The sequence below is a fragment of the Somniosus microcephalus genome, chromosome 1 (assembly GCF_052327205.1).
Source record: "Somniosus microcephalus isolate GS21.2 chromosome 1, FLI_Smic_1.0, whole genome shotgun sequence".
In the NCBI taxonomy this organism is placed as follows: Eukaryota; Metazoa; Chordata; class Chondrichthyes; order Squaliformes; family Somniosidae; genus Somniosus; species Somniosus microcephalus.
Genome location: NC_140987.1, coordinates 258,263,818 through 258,291,434, shown reverse-complemented (window position 1 = coordinate 258,291,434; position 27,617 = coordinate 258,263,818). Strand labels below are relative to the sequence as shown.

The 27,617-nt window shown below is 46.4% G+C and overlaps 1 protein-coding gene across 1 annotated transcript in view; it reads right to left on the bottom strand.

Moving 5' to 3' along the window:
* Positions 1-916: 916 nt before the first annotated feature.
* Positions 917-27,617, bottom strand: part of LOC147124754 (leucine-rich melanocyte differentiation-associated protein) — a 32,875-nt gene continuing 6,174 nt past the window's right edge. The window contains exons 3-4 of the mRNA XM_086003307.1: positions 19,981-20,058; positions 917-1,989 (exon numbers count right to left, since the gene is read on the bottom strand). Coding sequence (XP_085859433.1) covers positions 1,824-1,989; positions 19,981-20,058 — 244 coding nt within the window. The 3' untranslated portion in view covers positions 917-1,823. The remainder of the gene's footprint in view (positions 1,990-19,980; positions 20,059-27,617) is intronic.

Here is a 27,617-nt window from a genome sequence, read left to right as displayed (position 1 = left end):
TGAGGATGTCAGGAGGCTACAGTGCGATTTGGACAGGTTGGGGGAATGGGCAGATACGTGGCAGATGCACTATAATGTGGATAAATGCGAGGTTATCCACTTTGGGGGTAAAAACAGGAGGGTAGATTATTATCTAAATGGCAATAGATTGGGAGATGGGGAAGTGCAGAGGGACCTGGGTGTTCTTGTGCACCAGTCACTGAAGGAGAGCATGCAGGTGCAACAGGCGATCAAGAAGGCAAATGGTATGTTGGCCTTCATATCAAGGGGGTTCGAGTATAGGAATAGGGATACCTTACTACAGCTGTACAAGGTGCTGGTGAGACCGCATCTGGAGTATTGTGTACAGTTTTGGTCGCCCCATCTGCGGAAGGATGTTCTTGCCATGGAAAGAGTGCAACGGCGATTCACCAGGCTGATACCTGGAATGGCGGGAATGACCTACGAAGAGAGATTAAATAGTTTGGGCTTGTACTCACTGGAGTTTAGAAGATTGAGAGGGGATCTCATCGAAACATATAAAATTATGGCAGGCCTGGACAGGCTGAATTCAGAGAGAATGTTTCCAATGGCCGGGGAGCACAGAACCAGGGGCCACAGTCTAAAAATAGCGGGCAAATCATTTAAAACAGAGATGAGGAAGAATTTCTTCACTCAAAGAGTGGTGAGCCTGTGGAATTCCCTGCCACAGAGGGCTGTGAAGGCTAATTCAATAAATATTTTCAAGAGAGAATTGGATATATTCCTGAAGGCTAAGGGGATTAAGGGTTACGGAGAAAAGGCGGGGACGGGGTACTGAACTGGTAAGATCAGCTATGATCTCAGACGAAGATCAGCCATGATCTCATTGAATGGCGGAGCAGGCTCGAAGGGCCGAATGGCCTACTCCTGTTCCTATCTCTATGTTTCTATATTCATATAAAACTAGTTAGATTTTTGATCTTGGTTCGGAGATGTGTTACAGTCCTGTGTTAATATGTCGATGTGATTTCCACCAGGATATCCCAATTAACTAACTGTAATGGTACCTTGGAACATCCACGGTTATGTTAAACTTGTATAGAACCTTGGTTAGACCACACTTGGAGTACTGTGAACCGTTCTAGTCGCCATATTATAAAAAGAAAATAGAGGAACTGAATATGGTGCAAAAAAGATTCACAAGAATGATATCAGAACTGAGAGGTTATACCTTTCAGGAAAGATTGACCAGGCTTGGGGCTCTCTCCTCTAGAAAAGAGAAGACTGAGGGGTGACCTGATAGAGGTCTTTAAGATTATGAAAGGGTTTGATAGGGTAGACATAGAGAAGATGTTTCTACTTGAGGGCGAGACCAGAACTAGGGGCCATAAATATAAGATAGTCACTAATAAATCCAATAGGGAATTCAGGAGAAACTTCTTTACCCAGAGAGTGGTTAGAATGTGGAACTCGCTACCACATGGAGTAGTTGAGGCGAATAGCATAGATACATTTAAGGGGAAGCTAGATAAACACATGAGGGAGAAAGGAATAGAAGAATATGCTGATAGGGTGAAATGAAGAGGGGTGGGAGGAGGCTCATAAACACTGGCAATGACCCATTGGGCTGAATGGTCTGTTTCTGTGCTGTAAATACTTTTTAATACATCCAATTAACTGGTCTCTTGAAGAGAGGTTTAGCATTAGTTGAAATAACAACCTGTTTAAAGACAGAGTAGCACAGCAGTAGTTTACAAGAACCGATCTTCTTATCAGTGTGTGGATATTGCCATATTCCTGCCTTCATTGCTGTACATTTATGCACCATTGCATAGAGAGGCAATGTTTAGAGAATGCGTAAGCTATGCATTATATATATTGGAAATGCTCTGCTTAGCTCCTTTATTTCTTGACGTGCCCTTTGAACGTTTGGGCCGATAGATTCGTTCTGCTTCCATACGCTCCTCGGGCATTACTTCTTTGTCATCCAGCACTTTCAGTGATGGTATTTGGCTAATGACATAGTGCCTGTATAAAGCAGAGAGGGCAATGACAATTGTGTATTCACGAGCTCCTTCTTTGCAAAGTGCAATATCTGACAACTCTTTGTATTATCATTTGAACTAATTGTTGTTACAAATTTTTATTTCAGAATGTAAAACTTTAATTTCAAAACAAGAGTTAACACTTCAGTTTGCCCAATCACTATAAATGTAACAAAAACAGAAAATGCTGGAAACACTCAGCAGGTCAGGCAGCAGCGGTGGAGAGAGAAACAGAATGAACGTTTCAGGTTAATGGCCTTTCATCAGAACCCCGACTATAAATGTAAAGTTAGTCCAATGTAACGTTGCTCAACCAACATTGTAATTTCTCCTTTCGTGGGGTCCAAGGGAAGGTCCTGAGCCCAAACGTCAGTGTGGAATATTCTTTGTGCACTATGTGTAAATCCACCCACCTGATTGTTCCAGGATTCAAGCAGACCACCCACATGAGGCACACAGTTTCCAGTGGGCATCCCCAGCCCTATTTAAAGCGAGCATGCATCTTGTAAGGAAATGGTTAATTCTTCATTTTTAGCTGTTGCCTGTTAAGTAAGTTTCTGTTAGAAGGAGCATAGGACGAGGAGTAGGCCAGTCAGGCCCTCGAGCCTGCTCCACCATTCGATGAGATCATGGCTGATCTGTATCCTAACTCCATCCACCTACCTTGGCTCCATATCCTTTTATACCAAAAATCTATCGATCTCATGGATTTAAAATAATTAATTGGCCCAGCATCTACTGCTTTTTGTGGGAGAGAGTTCCACACTTCTACCACCCTTTGCGTGAGGAAGTGTTTCCTAACTCCTCTCCAAAGGACAGTTTAAGTTCAAAGGAATTGCAGTCAGAGAGCTTTAGCTGATAACAAGTTACTGCACCGACACAGAACAAGCAGGGACTGTCTTTGCTGATAAGAGATTCAACAAGGCAACAAGCCGTGTTAGCTCTAGCCTTGAAAAGGCACCTGCCAGAGATGTGGAAAATTAGGGAGTGTGAGTTAAGTTATGGGGAGTGATTCTTGTTAAAACATGAAGTCTGGCTAATTTTTTTTTAATTCGTTCCTGGGATGTGGGCATCGCTGGCAAGGCCAACATTTATTGCCCATCCCTAATTGCCCTTGAGAAGGTGGTGGTGAACCACTTTTGAACCGCTGCAGTCCGTGTGGTGAAGGTACTCCAATAGCGCTGTTAGGGAGGGAGTTCCAGGATTTTGACCTAGCGACGATGAAGGAATGGCAATATATTTCCAAGTCAGGATGGTGTGTGACTTCGGGGGGAACTTGGAGGTGATGGTGTTCCCATGCACCTGGGAACCTGAGAGTAGATTCAGAAGGGAGAAAAGCAAAGCTGGAAATTGAAGGCAGAAAATTAGTAAGCGAGTTTGGAAGGCAGAGGAAACAAAGGCTAGAAAATAGACAATAAGGGAGTTTGGCAGTGCTAAATGCTACATACTTCAAAGCAAGGAGTCTAGGGAATAAAGCAGATAAGCTGAGGGCACAGATAGACACATGGGAATATGATATTATAGCTATTACTGAGACATGGCTGAAAGAAGGGCAGGAATGGTAGCTCAACATTCCTGGTTACAGGGTTTTCAGATGAGATAGAGAGGGGGATAAAAAATCAATATCTTTAATATTGATTAAAGAAACAATTACAGTAATGAGGAGTGATGATACCTTAGAAGGATCATCCAATGAGGCCATATGGGTTGAACTGAAAAACAAAAAGGAGGCAATCACACTGCTGGGATTGTATTGTAGACCCCCAAACAGTCGGAGGGAGATAGAAGAGCAAATATGTAGGCAAATTTCGGAGATGTGCAAAAATAGGGCAGTAATAGTAGGGGATTTCAACTTCCCTAATATTAACTGGGATAAAATTAGTGTGAAAGGTATAGAGGGAGCAGAATTTTTAAAATGCATTCAGGAGAACATTTTTAGCCAGTACATAGTAAGCCCAACAAGAGAGGGGGCAGTTCTGCACCTAGTTTTAGGGATTGATGCTGGGCAGGTGGAAAGGGTATCAGTGGGAGCGCATTTTGGTGGTAGTGATCATAATTCAGTTAGATTTAGGGTAGTTATGGAAAAGGACAAGGGTAGACCAGGAATAAAAGTTGATGTGGATGATGTGGAATCTGTATGGGTAGAGCTGAGAAATACCATGGGGCAGAAAACGTTAGTGGGAGTTGTATACAGACCTCCAAAAAGTAATGCTGAGGTTGGGGATGGCATTAAACAGGAAATTAGAGACGCGTGCAATAAGGGCACAGCAGTTATCATGGGTGACTTAAATCTGCATATAGATTGGGCTAACCAAATTAGTATCAATACTGTGGAGGAGGAATTCCTGGAGTGTATACGGGATGGTTTCCTGTACCAATATGTCGAGGAACCAACTAGAGATCAGGTCATCTTAGACTGGGTATTATGTAACGAGAAAGGAGTCATTAGCAATCTTGTTGTGTGAGGCCCCTTGGGGCGGAGCGATCATAATATGATAGAATTCTTCATTAAGATGGAGAGTGAAGTATTTGACTCAGAGGCTAGGGTCCTGAATTGAGTGGTGCTGGAGTTTTGCTAAGTGGGAGAAAAATCATTTAAGTGTATTTTGTGAATTTTAGTGTGTTAAGAAGTCAATTATTTGAAGTAAGTTTCATTTTTTAAGGGTTTTTTAAACTCTTGGGCAGTTTAAACCGGAAGTAGAATCCGGGTATAAAAGGGGAGGGGCTAGTGCAGCGCACGGAGTGCCTTGTGCATTGAGTAGTGCTGGAGTTTTGCTAAGTGGGAGAAAAATCATTTAAGTGTATTTTGTGAATTTTAGTGTGTTAAGAAGTCAATTATTTGAAGTAAGTTTCATTTTTAAGGGTTTTTTTAACTCTTGGGCAGTTTAAACCGGAAGTAGAATCCGGGTATAAAAGGGGAGGGGCTAGTGCAGTGCACGGAGTGCCTTGTGCATTGAGTGGTGCTGGAGTTTTGCTAAGTGGGAGAGTTCGGATAAGTGGGAGGTGAGGGTGTGTTTTTTGCTCTGTTTTGTTCCCCACTCCCAGGCTTGGACAACACTGTGGAGGCGGAGCAGCGAGACAAGTCAACCAAACAGGCCCCACAGACAGTATTCAAGGAGGAGGTTGGTGATCAGCTGGTTGGTTGGTTTTCTTCCTTCTCTTCTCTTTTATACCTTTAAGTTGGTAAGTCCTTTGAATAGTGGTGTGACATTATCATCTATATCCGGGCAGGGTCTTCATAACTAATAATAAGAAATTTAATTAATTATATAGAATGGAGCAGGTGATGTGTTACTGTTGCGAGATGTGGGAGCCGGTGGTCCCCATTGAGGCTCACGGTGATTACATCTGCGACAAGTGTTTGCTGCTAGAGGAACTCAAGTTCCATGTTATGGAGCTTGAGACCGAGCTTCAGACACTGCGACACATCAGGGAGGGGGAGAAGTTCCTGGACTCTATGTTTCAGGAGATGGTCACACCTATGAAGTTAATTACTGCAGATGTAGTCCGTGGTCAGGGACAGGACAGTGTGACTACGAGTGAGGAAGGTACAGGGATCCAGGATGTAGTGTTGAAGGAGACGCAGCCCTTGTTCTTGTCCAGCAGGATCGAGGTACTTACTCCCTGTGAGGGCGGGAGCGGGGACTGCAGGGAGGATGAGCAACCTGGCCACAGCACCGTGGTACAGGGGGCCATTCAAGTGGAGGGAGTAAAAAGAAATGTTGTAGTGGTAGGGGATAGTATCATTAGGGGGATAGATAGGGTTCTCTGCAGTCAAGAGCGGGAGTCCCGAAGGCTGTGTTGCCTGCCCGGTGCGAGGGTTAAGGATATCTCTTCTGGGCTGGAAAGAAACTTGGAGTGGGAGGGGGAGGATCCAGTTGTCGTGGTCCATGTTGGTACAAATGACGTAGATAGGACAAGGAAGACGGTTCTGTTAAAGGAGTATGAGCAGCTAGGGGTCAAATTAAAAAACAGAACCTCAAGGGTAATAATCTCTGGGTTATTACCTGAGCCACGAGCGAATATGGCTAGGATAAATAAAATTAAAGAGTTAAATGCGTGGCTCAAAGACTGGTGTGGGAGAAATGGGTTTTGCTTCTTGGGACACTGGCACCAATACTGGGACAGGAGGGAGCTGTTCCATTGGGGCGGACTCCACTTGGCCAGTGCTGGGACTCGAGTCCTGGCGAATCATATAACTAGGGCTGTAGAGAGGGCTTTAAACTAATTAGTGGGGGGGAGGTTTCTAGAGAGCAAATAATAGAAATGACAACAGAGAAGGTCATAGACTTAGGTAGCAGTGGGGGAATTAAAAAACAGAATGTGTCAGGAAGGGACAGAAGGTATGGAGCAAAAAGTAAAGTACTAAAAAGGGAAAAAACAGGAACTAAGTGTTACAACCATATTTGAAAGTTCTTTATCTGAATGCACGTAGCATTCGTAACAAAATGAATGAGTTAACGGCACAAATAACGACATATGGGTATGATCTTGTGGCCATTACAGAAACATGGCTGCAGGGTGACCATGACTGGGAATTAAACATACCAGGTTATTTAACAATCAGGAAGGACAGGCAGGAAGGGAGAGGAGGTGGGGTGGCTATGTTAATAAAGGAAGGAATCACTATAATACAGATAAATGATATTGGGTCAAAGGAGCAGGATAGTGAAACAGTTTGGGTGGAGATAAGGAATGATAAGGGGAGAAAAACACTAGTGGGCGTAGTCTATAGGCCTCCGAACAGTTGCAACTCTGTTGGATGGAGTATTAATCAGGAAATAGTTGAGGCTTGTAATAAGGGAACAGCTATAATTATGGGGGATTTTAATTATCATATTAACTGGACAAATCAAATTGGGCAGAGCAGCCTTGAGGATGAGTTCATTGAGTGTATTAGGGATGGGTTTCTTGAGCAGTATGTAACTGAACCGACCAGGGGCAAGCAACCTTAGATTTGGTCCTGTGTAATGAGACAGGATTAATTAAAAATGTCCTAGTAAAGGATCCCCTTGGAATGAGTGACCATAACATGGTTGAGTTCCATATTCAATTAGAGGGTGAGAAGGTTGGATCTCAAACAAGCGTGCTGAGCTTGAATAAAGGAGACTATGAAGGTATGAGAGCGGAATTGATTAGAGTGGACTGGGAAAATAGATTAAAGGGTAAGACGGTACATGATCAGTGGTGTACATTTAAGGAGTTATTTTACAACTTCCAAAAAATATATATTCCACTGAGGAAAAAAGGGAGTAAAAGAAAAGATAGCCATCCGTGGCTAAGTAAAGTAATTAAGGATAGTATCCGACTAAAAACAAGGGCATATAAGGTAGCCAAATCTAGTGGGAGGATGGAAGATTGGGAAGTCTTTAAAAGACAGCAAAAAATAACTAAAAGATTGATTAAGAAAGGGAAGATAGATTATGAAAGTAAATTAGCAAAAAATGTAAAAACAGACAGTAAAAGTTTCTATAGTTATATAAAAAGAAAAAAGGTGGCTAAAGTAAATGTTGGTCCCTTAGAGGATGAGACCGGGAAATTAATGGTGGGTAACATGGAGATGGCAAAAACACTGAACAATTATTTTGTATCAGTCTTTACAGTAGAGGACACTAAGAATATCCCAACACTGGACAAACAGGGGGCTCTGGGGGGGAGGAACTAAATACGATTAAAATCACTAAGGAAGTGGTACTTGGTAAAATAATGGGACTCAAAGCGGATAAATCCCCTGGACCTGATGGCTTGCATCCTAGGGTCTTGAGGGAAGTAGCGGTAGGGATTGTGGATGCATTGGTAATAATTTTCCAAAACTCACTGGACTCAGCAAAGGTCCCGGCAGATTGGAAAACTGCTAATGTAACACCCTTATTTAAAAAGGGTAGTAGGCAGAAGGCTGGAAACTATAGACCTCTTAGCCTAACATCTGTGGTTGGTAAAATGTTAGAGTCCATTATTAAGGAGACAGTAACGGGACATTTGGATAAACATAATTTAATAGGACAAACTCAGCATGGTTTCATGAAGGGGAAGTCATGTTTGACAAATTTGCTGGAGTTTTTTGAGGAAGTAACATACAGGGTGGATAAAGGGGAACCAGTGGACGTAGTGTATTTAGACTTCCAAAAGGCATTTGACAAGGTGCCACACAAAAGATTATTGCTCAAGATAAAAAATCACGGGATTGGGGGTAATATTCTGGCGTGGGTGGAGGATTGGCTCTCTAACAGAAAGCAGAGAGTTGGGATAAATGGTTCATTCTCAGATTGGCAACCAGTAACTAGTGGTGTTCCGCAGGGGTCAGTGCTGGGTCCCCAACTCTTTACAATCTATATTAACGATTTGGAGGAGGGGACTGAGTGTAACATATCAAAGTTTGCAGATGATACAAAGATGGGATGGAAAGTAGTGAGTGAGGAGGACATAAAAAACCTGCAAAGGGACATAGACAGGCTAAGTAAGTGGGCAGAGATTTGGCAGATGGAATACAATACTGGAAAGTGTGAGGTTATGCACTTTGGCAGGAAAAATCATAGAGCAAGTTATTATCTTAATGGCAAGAAACTGGAAAGTACTGTAGTACAAAGGGATCTGGGGGTCCTGGTGCACGAAACTCAAAAAGTTAGTACGCAGGTGCAGCAAGTGATCAAGAAGGCCAATGGAATGTTGGCTTTTATTGCTAGGGGGATGGAATATAAAAACAGGGAGGTATTGCTGCAGTTGTACAAGGTATTGGTGAGACCGCATCTGGAATACTGCATACAGTTTTGGTGTCCATACTTAAGAAAAGACATACTTGCTCTCGAGTCAGTACAAAGAAGGTTCACTCGGTTAATCCCGGGGATGAGGGGGTGGTCATATGAGGAGAGGCTGAGTAGATTGGGACTCTACTCATTGGAGTTCAGAAGAATGAGAGGCGATCTTATTGAAACATATAAGATTGTGAAGGGGCTTGATCGGGTGGATGCGGTAAGGATGTTCCCAATGATGGGTGAAACTAGAACTAGGGGGCATAATCTTAAAATAAGGGGCTGCTCTTTCAAAACTGAGATGAGAAGAAACTTCTTCACTCAGAGGGTGGTAGGTTTGTGGAATTTGCTGCCCCAGAAAGCTGTGGAAGCTACATCATTAAATAAATTTAAAACAGAAATAGATAGTTTCCTAGAAGTAAAGGGAATTAAGGGTTACGGGGAGCGGGCAGGAAATTGGATATGAGTCTAGGTTCGGAATGGTCATGGCCCTGTGGGTAGTGGAGTGGGCCCAGGGGCTGTGTAGCCTGGTTCTGCTCCTACTGTGTTCTAATTCTGTGTTAGATTTCAGGAGATGGTTTTATTCCTGTTCCTGGCTGGGGTGGAGATCGCCTTTACAGAAGGTAAGTACTGTAGAAAATATAGGGACAGAGTGATCTCCTGGAAGAATTTCGATCGCCTAGATGGGTCGGAGAGGAATTTCCCAGATTTTTTTCTCCCAAATTGGCCATTGGGTCTTTATCTGGTTTTTCGCCTCTCCTGGGAGATCACATGGGTTCGGGTGGATGCACAGTGATAGAAGATTTGAGGTTAGGATCAGATCAGCCATGATCTTATTGAATGGTGGAGCAGGCTCGAGGGGCCGATTGGCCTACTCCTGCTCCTATTTCTTATGTTCTTATGTTCTTATGATGGTATGAGGCACGAGTTGGCTAGGCTGGATTGGGGAATGTTATTTATAGGGTTGACGGTGGATAGGCAATGGCAAACATTTAAAGATCGCATGAATGAACTACAGAATTTGTTCATCCCTGTTTGGCATAAAAATAAAACAAAAAAGGTGACTCAACCGTGGCTAACAAGGGAAATTAGGGATAGCATAAGATCCAAGGAGAGGACATATAAATTGGCCAGAAAAAGCAGCAAAGCTGAGGATTGGGAGCAGTTTAGGATTCAGCAAAGGAGGACAAAGGGATTAATTAAGAGGGGGAAAATAAGAGTATGAGAGTAAGCTTGCAGGGAACATAAAAACTGACTGTAAAGGCTTCTATAGATATGTGAAGAGAAAAAGATTGGTGAAGTCAAACGTAGGTCCCTTGCAGTCAGAATCAGGGGAATTTATAATGGGGAATAAAGAAATGGCAGACGAATAAAATACATACTTTGGTTCTGTCTTCACAAAGGAGGACACAAATAACCTCCCAGAGATGTCGGGAAAGATTGGGTTTAATGAGAGGGAGGAACTGAATGAAATCAGTATTTGTAGGGAAATGGTGTTAGGGAAATTGACGGGATCGAAGGCCGATAAATCCCCTGGGCCTGATAATCTACATCCTAGGGTACTTAAGGAAGTGGCCCTAGAAATAGTAGATGCATTGCTGGTCATCTTCAAAAATTCTATAGACTCTGGAACAGTTCCCATGGATGGGAGGGTAGCTAATGTTACTCCACTATTCAAAAAAGGTAGTAGAGAGAAAACGGGGAATTATAGACCGGTAAGACTAACATCGGTAGTGGGGAAAATGCTAGAGTCCATTATAAAAGATGTAATAGCAGAGCACTTGGAAAACAGTGACAGGATCAGACAAAGTCAACATGGATTTACAAAAGGTAAATCGTGCCTGACTAATCTACTGGAATTTTTTGAGGATGTAACTGGTAGAATAGATAAGGGAGAACCAGTGGATGTGGTGTATTTGGACTTTCAGAAGGCTTTCGATAAGGTCCCGCATAAGAGATTAGCGTGTAAAGTTAAAGCACATGGGATTGGGGGTAAGGTACAGGTTTGGATAGAGAACTGGTTGGCAGACAGGAAGCAAAGAGTTGGAATAAACGGGTCTTTTTCCGAGTAGCAGGCAGTGATTAGTGGGGTACCACAGGGATCGGTGCTAGGACCCCAGCTATTCACAATATATATTAATGATCTAGATGACACAAAGCTGGGTGGGCGTGTGTGCTGAGAGGAGGATGCAGAGAAACTCCAGTATGATTTGGACAGGTTGGGTGATTGGGCAGATGCATGGCAGATGCAGTATAATGTGGATAAATGCGAGGTTATCCACTTTGGTGGCAAATACAGGAAGGCAGATTATTATCTGAACGGCAATAGATTGGGAGAAGGGGAAGTGCAACGAGACCTGGGTGTCCTTGTGCACCAGTCGCTGAAGGTAAGCATGCAGGTGCAGCAGGCTGTTAAGAAGGCAAATGGTATGTTGGCCTTCGTAGCGAGAGGATTCGAGTACAGGAGCAAGGATGTCTTGCTGCAGTTGTACAAGGCCTTGGTGAGACCACACCTTGAGTATTGTGTGCAGTTTTGGTCACCTTATCTGAGGAAGGATGTTCTTGCCATGGAGGGAGTGCAGCGAAGATTCACCAGACTGATACCTGGATGGCAGGAATGATGTATGAGGAGAGATTGGGTCGATTGGGCTTATATTCGCTGGAGTTTAGAAGAATGAGAGGGGATCTCATTGAAACTTATAAAATTCTAACAGGACTAGACAGACTAGATGCAGGAAGGCTGTTCCCAATGGCGGAGGAGTCCAGAACCAGGGGTCACAGCCTAAGGATAAGGGGTAAGCCATTTAGGACTGAGATGAGGAGGAATTTCTTCACCCAAAGAGTGGTGAACCTGTGGAACTCTCTACCACAGAAGGCGGTGGAGGCCAGTTCATTAAATATATTCAAGAAGGAGTTGGATCTATTTCTTAAGGCTAAAGGGATCAAGGGATATGGGGAGAAAGCAGGGACAGGGCACAGAATTTGGATGATCAGCCATGATCTCATTAAATGGCAGAGCAGGCTCGAGGGGCCGAATGGCCTACTCCTGCTCCTATCTTCTATGTTTCTATGTTCTCAATTGGGGAAAAGCTAATTTTACTAAGCTGAGATGTGATTTAGCCAAAGTGGACTGGAGACAGAAACTTGAAGGTAAATCAGTGTCAGAACAGTGGGAGGCATTCAAGGAGGAGATAGTAAGGGTTCAGAGTAAGTATGTTCCCTTAAAGAAAAAGGATGGGACTAACAAATCTAGAGTTCCCTGGATGTCAAGGGGCATACAAGGTAGGATAAAGAAAAAAACGGAAGCTTATGACAGGTATCTAGGGCTCAATACTACAGAAACCGTAGAGGAGTATAGAAAGTGCAGGGGTGAAATTAAAAAGGAAACTAGGAAAGTAAAGAGAGGGCATGAAAAAATATTGGCAAGTAAAATCAAGGAAAATCCAAAGATGTTTTATAAATACATTACGAACAAGAGGATAACTAAAGTAAGAGTAGGGCCTATTAGAGACCATAAAGGTAACCTGTGTGTGGAGGTAGAAGACATGGTTATGGTTCTTAATGAACACTTTGCATCTGTTTTCACAAAAGAGAGGGACGATGCAGACATTGCAGTCAGGGAGGAGGAGTGTGAAATATTAGATGAAATAAACATAGTGAAAGAGGAAGTATTAAGGGGTTTAGCATCTTTGAAAGTGGATAAATCCCCAGGCCCGGATGAAAGGTAACCCAGACTGTTAAGAGACGTAAGAGAGGAAATAGCAGAGGCTCTGACCATCATTTTCCAATCCTCTCTGGCTACAGGTGTGGTGCCAGAGGACTGGAGGACTGCTAATGTGGTACCATTGTTTAAAAAGGGAGAAAGGGATAGATCGAGTAATTACAGGCCAGTCAGCCTAACCTCAGTGGTGGAAAAATTATTGAAAAAAATTCTGAGGGACAGGATAAATCTTCATTTAAAAAGACACGGATTAATCGGACAGTCAGCATGAATTTGTTAAGGGAAGGTCGTGTCTGACTAACTTGATTGAATTTATTGAGGAGGTAACAAGGAGGGTCAATCGGGGTAGCGCATTTGATGTAATCTATATGGATTTTAGCAAGGCTTTTGATAAGCTCCCGCATGGCAGACTGGTCACAAAAGTAAAAACCCATGGGATTCAAGGCAAAGTGGCAAGTTGGATCCAAAATTGGCTCAGAGGCAGGAAACAAAGGGTAATGGTTGAAGGGTGTTTTTGTGACTGGAAGGGTGTTTCCAGTGGGGTTCCGCAAGGCTCAGTACTGGGTCCTTTGGTTTTTGTGGTATTTATCAATGATTTGGACTTGAATGTAGGAAGTATGATTAAGAAGTTTGTAGATGATACAAAAATTATCCATGTGGTTGATAATGAAGAAGAAAGCTGTAAACTGCAGGAAGATATCAATGGACTGGTCAGGTGGGCAGAACAGTGGCAAATGGAATTCAATCTGGAGAAGTGTGAGGTAATGCATTTGGGGAGGGATAACAAGGCAAGGGAATACACAATAAATGGTAGGACACTGAGAAGTGACGAGGATCAGAGGGACCTTGGAGTGCATGTCCACAGATCCCTGAAGGTAGCAGGACAGGTAGATAAGGTGGTTAAGAAGGCATATGGGATACTTGCCTTTATTAGCCGAGGCATGGAATATAAGAGCAGGGAGGTTATGCTTGAACTGTATAAAACACTAGTTAGGCCACAACTAGAATACTGCGTGCAGTTCTGGTCACCATATTACAGGAAGGATGTGATTGCACTAGAGAGGGTGCAGAGGAGATTTACGAGGATGTTGCCTGGGCTGGAGAATTTTAGATATGAGGAAAGATTGGATAGGCTGTGGTTGTTTTCTTTGGAACAGAGGAGGCTGAGGGGAGACCTAATTGAGGTGTATAAAATTTTGAGGGGCCTAGATAGAGTGGATAGGAAGGACCTATTTCCCTTAGCAGAAGGGTTAATAACTAAGGGGCATAGATTTAAAGTAATTGGTAGGAGGTTTAGAGGGGAGTTGAGGAAAAATGTTTTCACCCAGAGGGTGGTGGGGAATGAGGAAATCTACATGATATAAGGGGTTAATTTCGGGTGCTTGCTGGGTAAAAGTTTTCAGACTTGACACAGGTCAAGAGTCGATGTGTAACTAGAGCTATTGCACGTACCTGGATCATAGCTAAGAACAGATGACTGCCCTCTTAAGTAGAATGTAGGAGTGAGACAATGGGCTCCGTTTGAAGTACCCAGTGACCTAATAACTTGTTAGACCTAGTCTCCAGATACATGATTAAGATTAAAGAGGACCTCCGGTTACACGATTCATATTCTGTTATAGATTAACAGTTGACTTATGTGTCCAGGATCCTTCTGTCAATATGTCATAAGACCTAATGATTAATCTAAAATGTATCCTGATTGAGGAACAAAGGAATGTCAATTAAATTTATTTGTTACACTGTATAAATATGGAACGCTTACGCTGTATCATTGGAATAGTAGCCTCACCCCTTGAGTGGAGGTACTGATTCCCCTTGCAAGTGAAATAAAAGGCCTGTCCGTCTGACGAATCCAAGAGTGTATTGAGTCATTACCCAGAGCTAAGAAAAAGGCACTTCAACAGGATCTGGAACTCACTGCCTGAAAGGGTGGTAGAGGCAGAAACCCTCATCACATTTAAAAAGTATTTGGATATGCACTTGAAGTGCCATAACCTACAAGGCTACGAACCAAGTGCTGGAATGGGGATTAGGCTAGATAGCTCTTTGTCAGCCGGCATGGACAAGATGGGCCGAATGGTCTCCTTCTGTGCTGTAAATTTCTGATTCTATGATTCTAGGTGGTAGAAGCTGCAGGTTTGGGAGGTGCTGTCGAAGAAGATTGGATGAGGTAATACTTTTGAAACATGCGTTGGAGTGAACAAAAGGTATAAAAAGGGGTGTTTTTTTAATTCATTCACGGGATGTGGGCGTCGCTTGCAAGGCCAGCATTTATTGCCCATCCCTAATTGCCCTTGAGAAGGTGGTGGTGAGCTGCCTTCTTGAACCACTGCAGTCCGTGAGGTGAAGGTACTCCCACAGTGCTGTTAGGGATGAAGTTCAAAGATTTTGACCCAACGACGATGGAGGAATAGAGATATTTTTCGAAGTCAGGATCGTGTGTGACTTGGAGGGGAACTTGAAGGTGATGGTGTTCCCATGCACCTGCTTCCCTTGTTCTTCTAGGTGGAGCAGGTTGTGGATTTGGGAGTTTCTGTCGAAGAAGCCAATCTTCTTCAATGCAAGGATTCTAAATTTCCAATATCTGTTAGACCTGCCCAACTAAAGCCCTCGAGCTCGAAATCCGTGACGTGTGAATTCTCCAGTACCTTGTACCGCAAGCGTGACCCTGAGTATATGTGTAGTTATTATTAATAATAGTTTATCATTATACATGTGTGATTATTGGTAATAATAGTTATCATCAATGTTCCCTTTAAGCCATGCGACCGCACAATGCACTGCAAGTCCCGTGCAGCCGGCTCACCGGCTTTTAAATGGAAAAACCGCGCATGCGTGGAATTTTGAATGGGCCGTGCAGCCTGTTAAAGGGGCCACACAGCCCAAAAAAAATTAGAGGGAATCTTGGTTATCATTGTATGCTTAATTCTTATGAAAGTCAATAAATGCCTTTGTACCCATTGGGCTAGAAATTCATTATAGCCAAGAAATGGGCAGTGTTTAGACTAAAAATGGTTAAGTAGTGCCAGGAGAAAATCATCTAGACTGCATGCAAAATTCATGCTCACTCCTCATTAAAATGATTGCAATCATAAATCGAGACTAAAAACCCAAGCTCATTGGCGTTACACTGAAAAGCTGGACCAATATCGGGGGCAGTCTAATTGCAAGTCATGATTGCCACAGGCTTTTTTCACTACTTAAAGGGGAGGTTCATTGATGCTGCAGCACGTCATTCTCAGCATTGCTGGCTGTGCAGCTGCCCCAACAATCCTAACAAGAAGAATCAGAAGGAGAAGGAGAACGATCCAGAGCAGTGAATAAGTTGTTGTGATGGCAGATCGCCTCCCCAGGGAGAGAGCCCAAAGGTTCTCTGATGAAGCTTTGGAGGCATTGGTTTTTGTGGTGGAGAGAAGGAGGGCGGTCCTGTACCCGGCAACTGGCAGGAGGCCCTCGCCACAAGTGTGCCGCACCATGTGGAGGGAGGTAGCGCAGCACATCTCGGGCAGCACTGTGGTCCCCAGGACCCAGACACAGTGCAGGAAGAAGTTTAACAGCCTCACACGGGTGGTCAGGGTGGGTGAATGCTTCAACAAATGCTACATACCACCATCTGTACCACAAGCTTCACACACTTCTCAAAGCACCACACCACTAGCATTCACCCACCAACAATCTCTACCTAGCAACATTCACACCCACATCTCTCACCTAGCACACAATGACAGCTATTCAACTATGGCAGGCACTTCAGCCAAACACATTGCACCGCATTCACTCACACACTCTCCTTTCTCTTGCAGACCAAGGTGGCTCACAACTGGAGGGAGAAGGAGCGAACCGGCGGGGACCAAGCCCACATTGAACATCTGATTGACCTGGAGAATCGAGTGCTGCAGATCACTGGGTGCCAGCTCCTGGGCAACGTGGCCACCACTGACGTTGACCCCCTTGGGGACAACAACAGTATGTTCATGCCTATTGCTTCTTCTCCCATCCCAATTCCCTCTCAGCCCACAATCGTTTTGCACTTTCAAGCTACTCATGCTGTATACATGCAATTCTGCCTTCCCCCTCCCCTCACCACAACCCGACTCATGGGCCTTTCTGCTTTCAGATAATCAGCAAGCACCTGAGTAGCCTGTCCCTGAGGGCACTGCAGAGAGCGAGGCGGGAGAAGAGGAGCAGGAAGAAGACACCACGTCACTGCATCTCCCACCCACAGACACCAGCTCAGATATTGCCACGAGGCATTCTTTAGAGGCTAGAAATAGTAGATGCATTGCTGGTCATCTTCCAAAATTCTATAGACTCTAGAACAGTTTCCATGGATTGGAGGGTAGCTAATGTAACCCCACTATTCAAAAAAGGTGGTAGAGAGAAAACGGGGAATTATAGACTGGTGAGCCTGACATCGGTAATGGGGAAAATGCTTGAGTCCATTATAAAAGATGTAATAGCAGGGCACTTGGAAAACAGTGACAGGATCGGACAAAGTCAACATGGATTTACAAAAGGTAAATCATGCTTGACTAATCTACTGGAATTTTTTGAGGATGTAACTGGTAGAATAGATAAGGGAGAACCAGTGGATGTGGTGTATTTGGACTTTCAGAAGGCTTTCGATAAGGTCCCGCATAAGAGATTAGCATGCAAAGTTAAAGCACATGGGATTGGGGGTAGGTACTGACTTGGATAGAGAACTGGTTGGCAGACAGGAAGCAAAGACTTGGAATAAACGGGTCTTTTTCTGAGTGGCAGGCAGTGACTAGTGGGGTACCAGTTATTCACAATGTATATTAATGATCTAGACGAGGGAACTAGATGTAATATCTTCAAGTTTGTAGACGACACAAAGTTGGGTGGGCGTGTGTGCTGTGAGGAGGATGCAGAGAAACTCCAGTATAATTTGGACAGGTTGGGTGATTGGGCAGATGCATGGATAATGTGGATAAATGCGAGGTTATCCACTTTGGTGGCAAAAACAGGAAGGCAGATTATTATCTGAACGGCAATAGATTGGGAAAAGGGGAAGTGCAATGAGACCTGGGTGTCCTTGTGCACCAGTCGCTGAAGGTAAGCGTGCAGGTGCAGCAGACGGTTAAGAAGGCAAATGGTATGTTGGCCTTCATAGCGAGAGGATTCAAGTACAGGAGCAAGGATGTTTTGCTGCAGTTGTACAGGGCCCTGGTGAGACCACACCTTGAGTATTGTGTGCAGTTTTGGTTACCTTATCTGAGGAAGGATGTTCTTGCCATGGAGGGAGTGCAGCGAAGATTCACCAGAATGATACCTGGGATGGCAGGAATGACGTATGAAGAGAGATTGGATCGATTGGGCTTGTATTCGCTAGAGTTTAGAAGAATGAAAGGGGATCTCATTGAAACTTATAAAATTCTAACAGGACTAGACAGACTAGATGCAGGAAGGATGTTCCCGATGGCCGGGGAGTCCAGAACTGGGGCCACAGTCTAAGGATAAGGGATAAGCCATTTAGGACAGAGATGAGAAGGAATTTCTTCACCCAGAGAGAGGTGAACCTGTGGAATTCTCTACCACAGAAGGCAGTTGAGGCCAATTCATTAAATATATTCAAGAAGGAGTTAGATATATTTCTTAAGGCTAAAGGGATCAAGGGATATAGGGAGAAAGCAGGGACAGGGTACTGAATTTGGATGATCAGCCATGGTCTCATTAAATGGCGGAACAGGCTCGAGGGGCCGAATGGCCTACTCCTGCTCCTATCTTCTATGTTTCTATGTTTCTATGTAGTGTAGTAGCGGGATCTTCACAGGGTGAGGCACCGGGAACGAGCGGGCTACAGCAAGGCCAGGGGGAAAGGGCAGCTTGGGGGCCAGCTCGACGGAGGGTGAGTTCACACGCGAGTTGAGGACCTCGATGCGGAGGCCATTAGAAAAAGGATGATGGGCAAGCACACAGAAATGATATGTGCAATGGCAAGACTGCCAGAGAGCCTCTCGGCAATGGCAAGGAGCGTGGAGGAGTCCGCCTCCAACATTGCACAAGTCTCTGCGCAGAGCATGGAGCCCATCATTTCCAGTCTGCAAATGATGGTAGACTCCGAGAGACCGTGGTGACCCAGACATGATGGCGTGCATGATGGGCGATGTCACAGCTTCCATTGCAGCACAGGCGAAAGCGCTGCAGCAGAAGCTCAGACTGCTCTCATGCAGTCTCTGCTTGGTAGCATCCAATCTCTGGCTGCTCTCATGCGGTCTCAGTGTGATGCCACCCAAGCTCTTACTGCTGCCATTGTGGCTGGGTTGACCACTGTCCACCGGGACTTTCACGGTGTCGCAACAGACCAGCAATCTGTGCTCCAGCAGATTGCTAAGGATGCTAAGGTGCTGCCCCGGGGAGTGGCAATGGGTCGGTGGAGCAGGAACCTGTTGTCCTCTCTCAGGATGACAGCATTCCTGCTCCCACCACTGCCACTCCACCATTGCCCTCGTCAATGGCTGTCATCCAGCCAGCCAGACTGCCGCCGCCCATGCCTAGGTGGTGCAGTCTACAGCCGGCTCTTCTAGGTCCAGAGTTGGTCAAGGTCGTCCTGCAAGTCCATCTAAAGTGGCCTGCACGGAAACTCAGCAGCCTTCCACCAGCCATGCTGCAGCCACTTCGTAGGAGCACTAGACTAGGAAAAGGCACACGAACGAGAGGCACTAAGGGATTGCACAAGCGTGATTAGTTAATAGTATTGATGTTATATGTGTATAGATAAATTTATTAATTCTGTTTAGATTCTTTTGTGGTGTCTCTCATTTCAGCTTTGTGCTGTGAAATGGCCTGCGACAGGGATGGAATGATGGGGATGTGGTGAGCAATGGGGATCTGGGGTTTAATTCATTCGAATCGAAGTCTGATGAGCCAGTCATGGACTGCCCTTCGGAAGGCTGATTGAGTGGCTTCCTCCTCCTCTGCGTCCTCGTCTTCCTCTTCCTCCTCATCCTCCTCCTCCTCTCCCTCGTCTTCCTCCTAAGGTGATCCCAAAATCCATGGTGGCAAGCCCTCATCATGGCCAAGTTGTGGAGCATGCAGCAGACCACCTCGAAATGGGATATCCCCTCAGCCAAGTACTGGAGGGCTCCTCTTGAGTGGTCTAATCTGAAACCGGGTAGATGGAGTTAAGATACAGATCAGCCATGATCTAACTGAATGGCGGAACAGGCTCGAGGGGCTGAATGGCCTCCTCCTGTTCCTATTTGCTGATGGAGTCTCTGAGCGATTGCTCAGCCACTGGCAGAGAGGTCCTTCCCTCTTCTTCATCATCACCTTCAGCTTCCGGAAGCAGCAAGATTTTCCACATTGGGATATCATGCAGAAAGCATTGAGCTACAATGATTCTTGCAATGTATTGCAGGGCTCCACCAGATTTATCTAGGAACATAAAATTGGGGTTTCAAAATGCGAAAATTCTGCTTCATGCACTCGTCTCATTCTTTTGGTTGTCCCGTCTGCCTGCGGAAGTCTTACCTCTTACCTATAATCTACGTAGTCCTGCAGACTCCCTCCATTAAAATAGCTTGGTGCAGCCTCATTGTTCATCATGCTGAGAATCCTAAAGGTAAGTTTCATATGCAAAATAACGAGTCATTAAACTGGTCGCACACACCCTCAAAATACTGCAACAAGCAGACAGTTAAACAAATATTCAACAAAACGTTCATAAAAAGACAACTGTAATCTCTGTCAGTTTTCAAACTGGTCGTAAATTGACCCATACCCCTAAGTCTTTGATTTTTAAAAAATTATCCTGTAGTGGGTCCTAAATTTTTAGATGCTTGCAGCCATTGCAGTGCTCCCACCTTCATTTTCAGAATGTTATTGTACCCCCTCAATGATATAATTAACCACTTTAATAACGATAATTTTAATAATGATAATCGACTCCCTGCACAGATTGGCCTTTGGGAAAGGAAACCATTGTGTGTGTGGCTGAGATACTGGCAAGTCAAAAGCAGCTCTTTAAACACTGCTGCTTGTAGTTAATGTGGAGCTGCGCACTGAGGACACTTGAAGGATTGCTCCTTTTGAGTATGATGCCCTGGAGTTTCTTATCCCAGAAGGTGCAACAAAGGAAGGTGCCCTCTCTGGAGGTAAGGGGCGCCCTCCCCTACATTACAACAGTGACCAAAAGCACACCATTGGCTGTAAAGCGCTTTGGGACATCCTGAGGTCGTGAAAGGCACTAAGTAAATACTAGCCTTTCTTTCATTCTTTCTTTTCCCCTTGTATCTTTAACGTTGAAAAATGAAAGTATGAAAAAGAAGCATAATCAGTCAAAACTCAACAGCAAGTTAGTAGGAGATATTAGGAGGTGTGACTAAAAGCTTAAAGAGGTGGGTTTGAAGATGTCTTAACAGAACATAAGAAATAGGAGCAGGAGTAGGCCATATGTCCCCTCGGGCCTGCTCAGGCATTCAATAAGATCATGGCTGATCTTCAACCTCAACTCCACTTTTTCGCCCTATCCCCATATCCCTTGATTCCCTTAATGCCCAAAATCTATCGATCTCTGTCTTGAATATACTCAACTAGCTGAAGTGCCCGGCGGTGCTGAGGGTCTTTTGAGGGCATGTTGTTGTTGGAAGAGAGAGAGAGAGTGACTGGGGGGAAGAGAGAGAGCGACTGGGGGGAAGAGATAGAGCGACTGGGGGAAGAGGTAGAGCGACTGGGGGGAAGAGGGGGGAAGCGGGGGGGAGGGGGAGAAAGGGGGGGAGAAGGGGGGAAGAGGGGGGAAGGGGGGAAGAGGGGGGAAGGGGAGGGGGGGAAGAGGGGGGAAAGAGGGGAAGGGAGGGGAGGGGAGGAGGGGGGAGGGGGTGGGGAGGGGGAGGGGAGGGGGGAGGGAGAGGGGGAGGGGGGAGGAGGGGGAGGGGGAGGGGGAGTGGGGGGAGGGGAGGGGGAAGCGGGGGGGAAGGGAGGGGGGAAGCGGGGGGGAAGGGGGGGGAAGGGGGAGGGGGAGGGGGGAGGGGAGGGGGAGGGGGGAGTCTCCGAGCCCCGCCCCCGATGTCCCGAGCCCCGCCCTCCCGAGGCCCGATCTCACGAGGCCCAATCTCCGGAGTCCCGCGCCCCGCCCCCCCGATCTCCCGAGGCCCGATCTCCCGAGCGCCGATCTCCCGAGGCCCGATCTCCCGAGCGCCGACCTCCTGAGGCCCGATCTCCCGAGCGCCGATCTCCCCCCGATCTCCCGAGGCTCGCCACCACCCCCCCCGATCTCCGGAGGCCCGATCTCCCGAGCCCCGCCCCCCGCCCGAGCCGGCTTCAAGAGCAGAGAGAGAGACGCCGCCGCGCAACCTACTGCGTGAGGCCCGGCCGGACTCAAGTCGCGTGCGCTGACTCCTGCCCCACCTACCTTTACTAACATGGCAGCGGTGGCGATGCTCGGCTCAGGCCCGCCCCCTCCAGCCTTCACAAAGATGGCGGAGATCGCGAGCCGCTTGTTCAGGGAGGTGCCTAGCTCGGGCGTGGTTGGGCAACAGAGGCCCAGGCTTACAGGCCTGGAAAAACGGTTAAAGGTAGGAAAATTCTAGATGTTACAGAAAAGATTTACAAATTAATTAACTTTTTTTAAAACAATTTGTGTTTTAAAAGCAACTTTTTTTTTGCTGGACATGTAGATTTGAAAAGAAACACGCAGAAAGCGGGAAAAAGAAATGAAAAGTTTGGAATCAAGATGGCGGTGACTCACCTCGGTTCAGAACGATAAGGCCCGCCCACACACGCACCGATTGGTCGACCGTCAGGTCACCAAAGCGTAGGATTGGTCAATCGTCCCGTCACTCGACTCTAGGAGGGCTCGCCCGCAAGCGCCAGGAACCCGCCCCCGCCACGCAGCGATTGGTCGACCGTCGGGTCACTCGACCGTACGATTGGTCGACCTCGACGTCACTCGATGCTAATGAGCGGATAATGAGCGGAATGTTGAACGTTTTTTGGATACCGCGGGCGCAATTTTTGTCTGGCCGAAACGTAAATATGCTTATGACGGTTCTGGAATCGTAAGCTTTCTTTCGATGTAATACACGTGTAGGTATGCTCTATAACTTTCAAGTTTATTCAATACAGACAGACAGACAGACGGAATGACAGACTGATCGACCGCTTTATATATATAGATAGATGACTAAGCATCCACAACCATCTGGGTAGAGAACTCCAAAGATTCACAACCCTCTGAGTGAAGAAATTGCTCTTCATCCCAGTACTAAATGGCCGACGCTTTATCCTGGGTCTATGATCCCTAGTTCTAGACTCTCCAGTCAGGGGGAAAAGCCTCTCAGCATCTACCCTGTGAAACCCTCTAAGAATTTTATACGTTTCAATTAGATCACCTCTCATTCTTCTAAACGCCAGATAATATAGGCCCATTCTACTCAACCCTCTCATCCCAGGAATCAGTCTAGTGAACCTCCATTGCGCCCCCTCTAAGGCAAGTATATCTTTCTTTAGGCAAGGAGAGTAAAAATGTACACAGTACTCAATGTATGGTCTCACCAATTCCCTATTATTGCACCAAGAATTCCTTACTCTTATGCTCCAGCCCCCTTGCAATAAAGGCGAACATACCATTTGCATTCCTAATTGCTTGCATGTTAACTCTTAAAAGAGGAGAGGGAGGCGGCGAGGCAGAGGGATTTAGGGAATTAATTCCAAAGCTTGGGGCCTAGACAGCTGAAGGCAGAGCCGTCACTGGTGGGGAAAAGGGAGTGGGGGATGCCAGACAGCTGAAGGCACAGCCGTCACTGGTGGGGAAAAGGGAGTGGGGGATACCAGACAGCTGAAGGCACAGCCATCACTGGTGGGGAAAAGGGAGTGGGGGATACCAGACAGCTGGTTTATGGAGGGTGACGGGTGGAAAGGATATGCGATGGAAACTCAGCTTTGGATCAGATAAGATGCCGAGGTTGCAAACAGTGTGGTTGATCCAGAGACAGTGGCCAGAGAGGGGGCATAGAATCGGTGGGGAGAGTATGGAGTTTGTGGTGGGGGCCAAAGGCGATGGCTTTGGTCTGACCAATCTTTAACTGGAGGGAATCGCGGCTCACCCAAGACTGGACATTGGACAAGCAGTCTGACAACACAGTGGCAGTGGAGGGGTCAAGAGAGTTGGTGGAGAGGTAGAGCTGGGTGACATCAGCATACATGCGGAACGTGAACCCATGTCTTCAGATGATGTCGCCCGTGAAGTGATGCGTTACTGCCTAATGAACTGCAGGCCACCATGAAGGGGAGGGTACCCCTGGGGCATCTAGTGCATTCTTAAGCCCAGGTGCATTTTATCTAATGAATGCTCTAACGGGGACTACAGACACTTTGGGGGGGAGGGGGCAATTTTAATCTAACCCGCAATTTTAACCTAACCCGCCCATCAGGAAAGTTACAGGATTGGATGCAGCACTGGTTTTACACCCTGCCCAATTTTTTAAATTAATTCGTAGTTTGCTGGCAAGGCCAGCATTTATTGCCCATCCCTAATTGCCCTTGAGAAGGTGGTGGTGAGCCGCCTTCTTGAACCACTACAGTCCCATGTGGTGAAGGTACTCCCACAGTGCTGTTAGGGAGGGAGTTCCAGGATTTTGACTCAGCGACAATGAAGACACGGTGATATACTTCCAAGTCATGATGGTGTGTGACTTCGAGGGGAACTTGGAGGTGATGATGTTCCCATGCGCCTGCTGCCCTTGTCCTTCTAGGTGGTAGAGGTCACGGGATTCAGAGATGCTGTCAAAGAAGCCTTTCCATTGAAGTCAATGTAGAGTAATATTGGGGGAGGGGGGGTGGGGGGAGGGTGTAAAACCGGTGTTCCACCCGATCCCATGGGTTTCCCACCTGGCAAATTAGGTTAAAATGACCTTCTTGGGCTACAAAGTACAGCAGCATCTCTTGTCTGGTTTCAACATGATGAGGGATTGGATTGAGAGAGCCATTATGCAATCCCGCTCTGACAAGTCACTGGACATGCTAAGGGCACGTAACAGCAACTGAGGAATAGCAGAAATTGACACAGATGAAGGAGCTGTCTCGAAGGGTGAGGTCGCACCTGCCCAACACATTCGCCACCTGACCTGACAGCTTGCCATGTTCTAGATAGCGTGAAGGACCAGGCAACAACCGCAGCAATAGATGTAGGGCCATCTCATGGCCCAACAGAAGATGAGACCGGACCACCGCCACCCTAAGAGCCACGGGCTGACATCCAGCAGTTAGCTCACCATACTTTCTCCTCCCACTGGGGAATCATGTAGGTAGAACACATTCACAGAGCAGCAGGAAAAGACACACTGAGCACTCACGCACCTCGCAATACGAGGGAGAATAAAAGTATCGAATGCCAATAAACCATGCTTTTTAAAGAAAAAACAAAGAAAGAAAGTAAATGATTAACCTCTGATTGACCTTAAAATGTCCTTATTTGCAGTAAATAGGCCTTGTGACCTTAAAGGAATGGCGCAAGTTAAATATTCTCTTCCTTAGCAACAGAATAATATATTATGGGCCCGATTTTGTGGATTGTGTGGGAAATGGTCGGATTCCCCGAATGTGGGGTTCTGACCCGAAAAAAAATGGGTCAGCCAGCTGCACGCAATTTTCCCTCAAATGGCCAATTAATTTCCAGCGTGTGGACAGCCTTGCTAATTGTCCATTGATGCGCCATCAATTACTCAAAAGACTGAAGTTGAGCGAGTAACAATCAGGCTTTTATTAACTAAAGAATGAAGGTCTTGTCTCGAGTGGTCGACCCGTCCAGAATACTAAGGGACTGGGAGGTAGTCACTTATATACCTGGAATAGTGGGAGGAGTCAGCCGAGGCATGTCCAGACCTGTACCTAGTGGAATACACATACAGACACAGACAGGTATGACAGTGGTTTACCACATCCATTTCTAGTCAGAAAGCCCCACAGTATGATGTCATCATTCGTGGTGCTTTCAAGGTGCACAGCAAGCATTGCTTCCTCTGTTGGCTTCCAAACGAACCATACAGGATGGCAGAGGAGCCTGCAGCAGCTGTGGCCACAGCCAGACCCCGAGCTGCCTCCAAATTCGACAAAGCTTCACTGCAGGCATTATTGGATGGGGTTAGGGCCCACAGGGAGGTCCTCTTCCCTAGGTCAGGCAGGAAGAGGCCTCCCACTGAGACCAAGGCTGCATGGATGCAGGTGTCAGCAGATGTCAACTCGAATGTGCATGTAACCTTGACATCACATCTCTAACTCCTTCCTCTACTCCCCCACAGGACCATCCAGAGCCCCCGTCCCCACTGTGGAGGAGGAAAAGGCTGTGCAGCCAGACTCCTCAGAGGAAGCTCCAACATCTGAGGCCGCAGCGTCAGCAGACACTCACACCTCGGGGGGACCTTCGGGACATAGAGTAGTGTTGTCACCTGGTGTTTCACAGCTCACAAGTGAGCCTCAGCAGATTCTGGAGACAGGGACAGCAGTGGAGAGTCCTCGTCGGAGGGCGCAGGACTCTGCCAGCTCAGCTCAGCTGCGCTGCATGTCGACCCTCTGCCTCTGGGTCCATCCGCAAGAGAAGAGGTGATGGATCTCCATGCACAGATGCAGGAGTCTCTGGCAGGTTTTGTCTCCAGGGTCGCTGCGAGTGTGGAGCGAATGGAGGAGTCCACAGCGACCATGAGCAGAGCCTTTGTGGAGTCATTGGTGCATGAATGCATCACCATGGAAAGGTTGGCAACCTCCATGGAGGAGATAACTCGCCAGGGTACGGAAAACATGGCAAGTGCTCATAAGAGAATGACATCTCTTGAAGAGCGTTGGCCATCTATTGAACAGAGAAACCAGACCTTCATGGAAGTCCTTCTGAGTAGGACTGCCAGTGCAGGTCCCCATGGCCCCCTAAAGCGCAGCAAGGTGCTCTCAAGCCACTTCCAAGCACTGGCCCCTTCTGGCCTGTGCAGCTTCAGGTGAGTGAGCAGCAGCCTGGTGCTCATCCTGCTGTTCCTGGTTCTGCTGCTGCCGCCTCTGCTGCTGGAGATCTTCTAATGGCAAGAAGGGAAGGAAAAAAGGCATCCCATGCTTCTGGTAGATGCCTCCGCTGAGGAAGCGCTGAGTGAGGGTGGCGAGAGGAGCTTCCCAGGAGATCACATTGGAGAAGTGTGTGAGGCTCCAATCTTCCACAGCTGTGCCTAAGCCTTGAAGAAGTAGCCCCAAGCCTGCAACAACAAGGTCCTTCAACATATAAATGCTCTCCGATTAAATCGCAGCTTTCCCGAATGACCTGCAGCTGAGAGCAAGCAAGCCGGCAAGCTTCACGCCAGGTTTCATCAGCAGGGTTCCCCGCAGGCGTGTTTAGCGTGGGGAACCCCTGAAAATCGCAAGGGCCCCTTAAAATGGAAATAAACATGCCAATAATTGGTGATTAGGGTCCCGACGGCCAGTCCCGCCAGCGGCGGGCGGGATTGATTCGGGTCGCAGAGAAATGGCGGTCCAAAAGTCGGATGGGGCGGGGAATCAAGCGGGGGGGTCGCGACCCCCTTTACAGCACAGAAACAGGCCATTCGGCCCAACAGGTCTATGCCAGTGTTTATGCTCCACACGGGCCTCCTCTCACCCTACTTCATCTCACCCTATCAACGTATCCTTCTATTCCGGTCCCAGCAATCAGAGGAAACCTTTCTATTTTATTTATGACCAGTTGAAGGATTCCCCTCAAAATCTAGAGAGTGGCAACACCTAGTGGTTTGTTTCAGTTTTTTCACCACAGTCAGAACTTGGAAAGTTGGGAAGACCATGATCAACAGTTGCTGCAGAGTTCTTCAGCTGTATCCGCAGGCCAGAAACAGAGATGCAAATTATCTGATTCAATTGTAACATATATTCCTGTCACAACCACAGAATAGCACCAGGGATGAGGGACTTCAGTCATGTGGAGAGACTAGAGAAACTGGGGTTGTTCTCCTTAGAGCAGAGACAGTTAAGGGGAGATTTGATAGAGCTGTTCAAAATCACAAAGGGTTTTGATGGAGCAAATAAGGAGAAGCTGTTTCCAGTGGCAAGAGGGTGGGTAACCAGAGGACACAGATTTAAGGTAATTGGCAAAAGAACCACTGAGGAGATTTTTTTTTACGCAGTGAGTTGTTATGATCTGGAATGCAC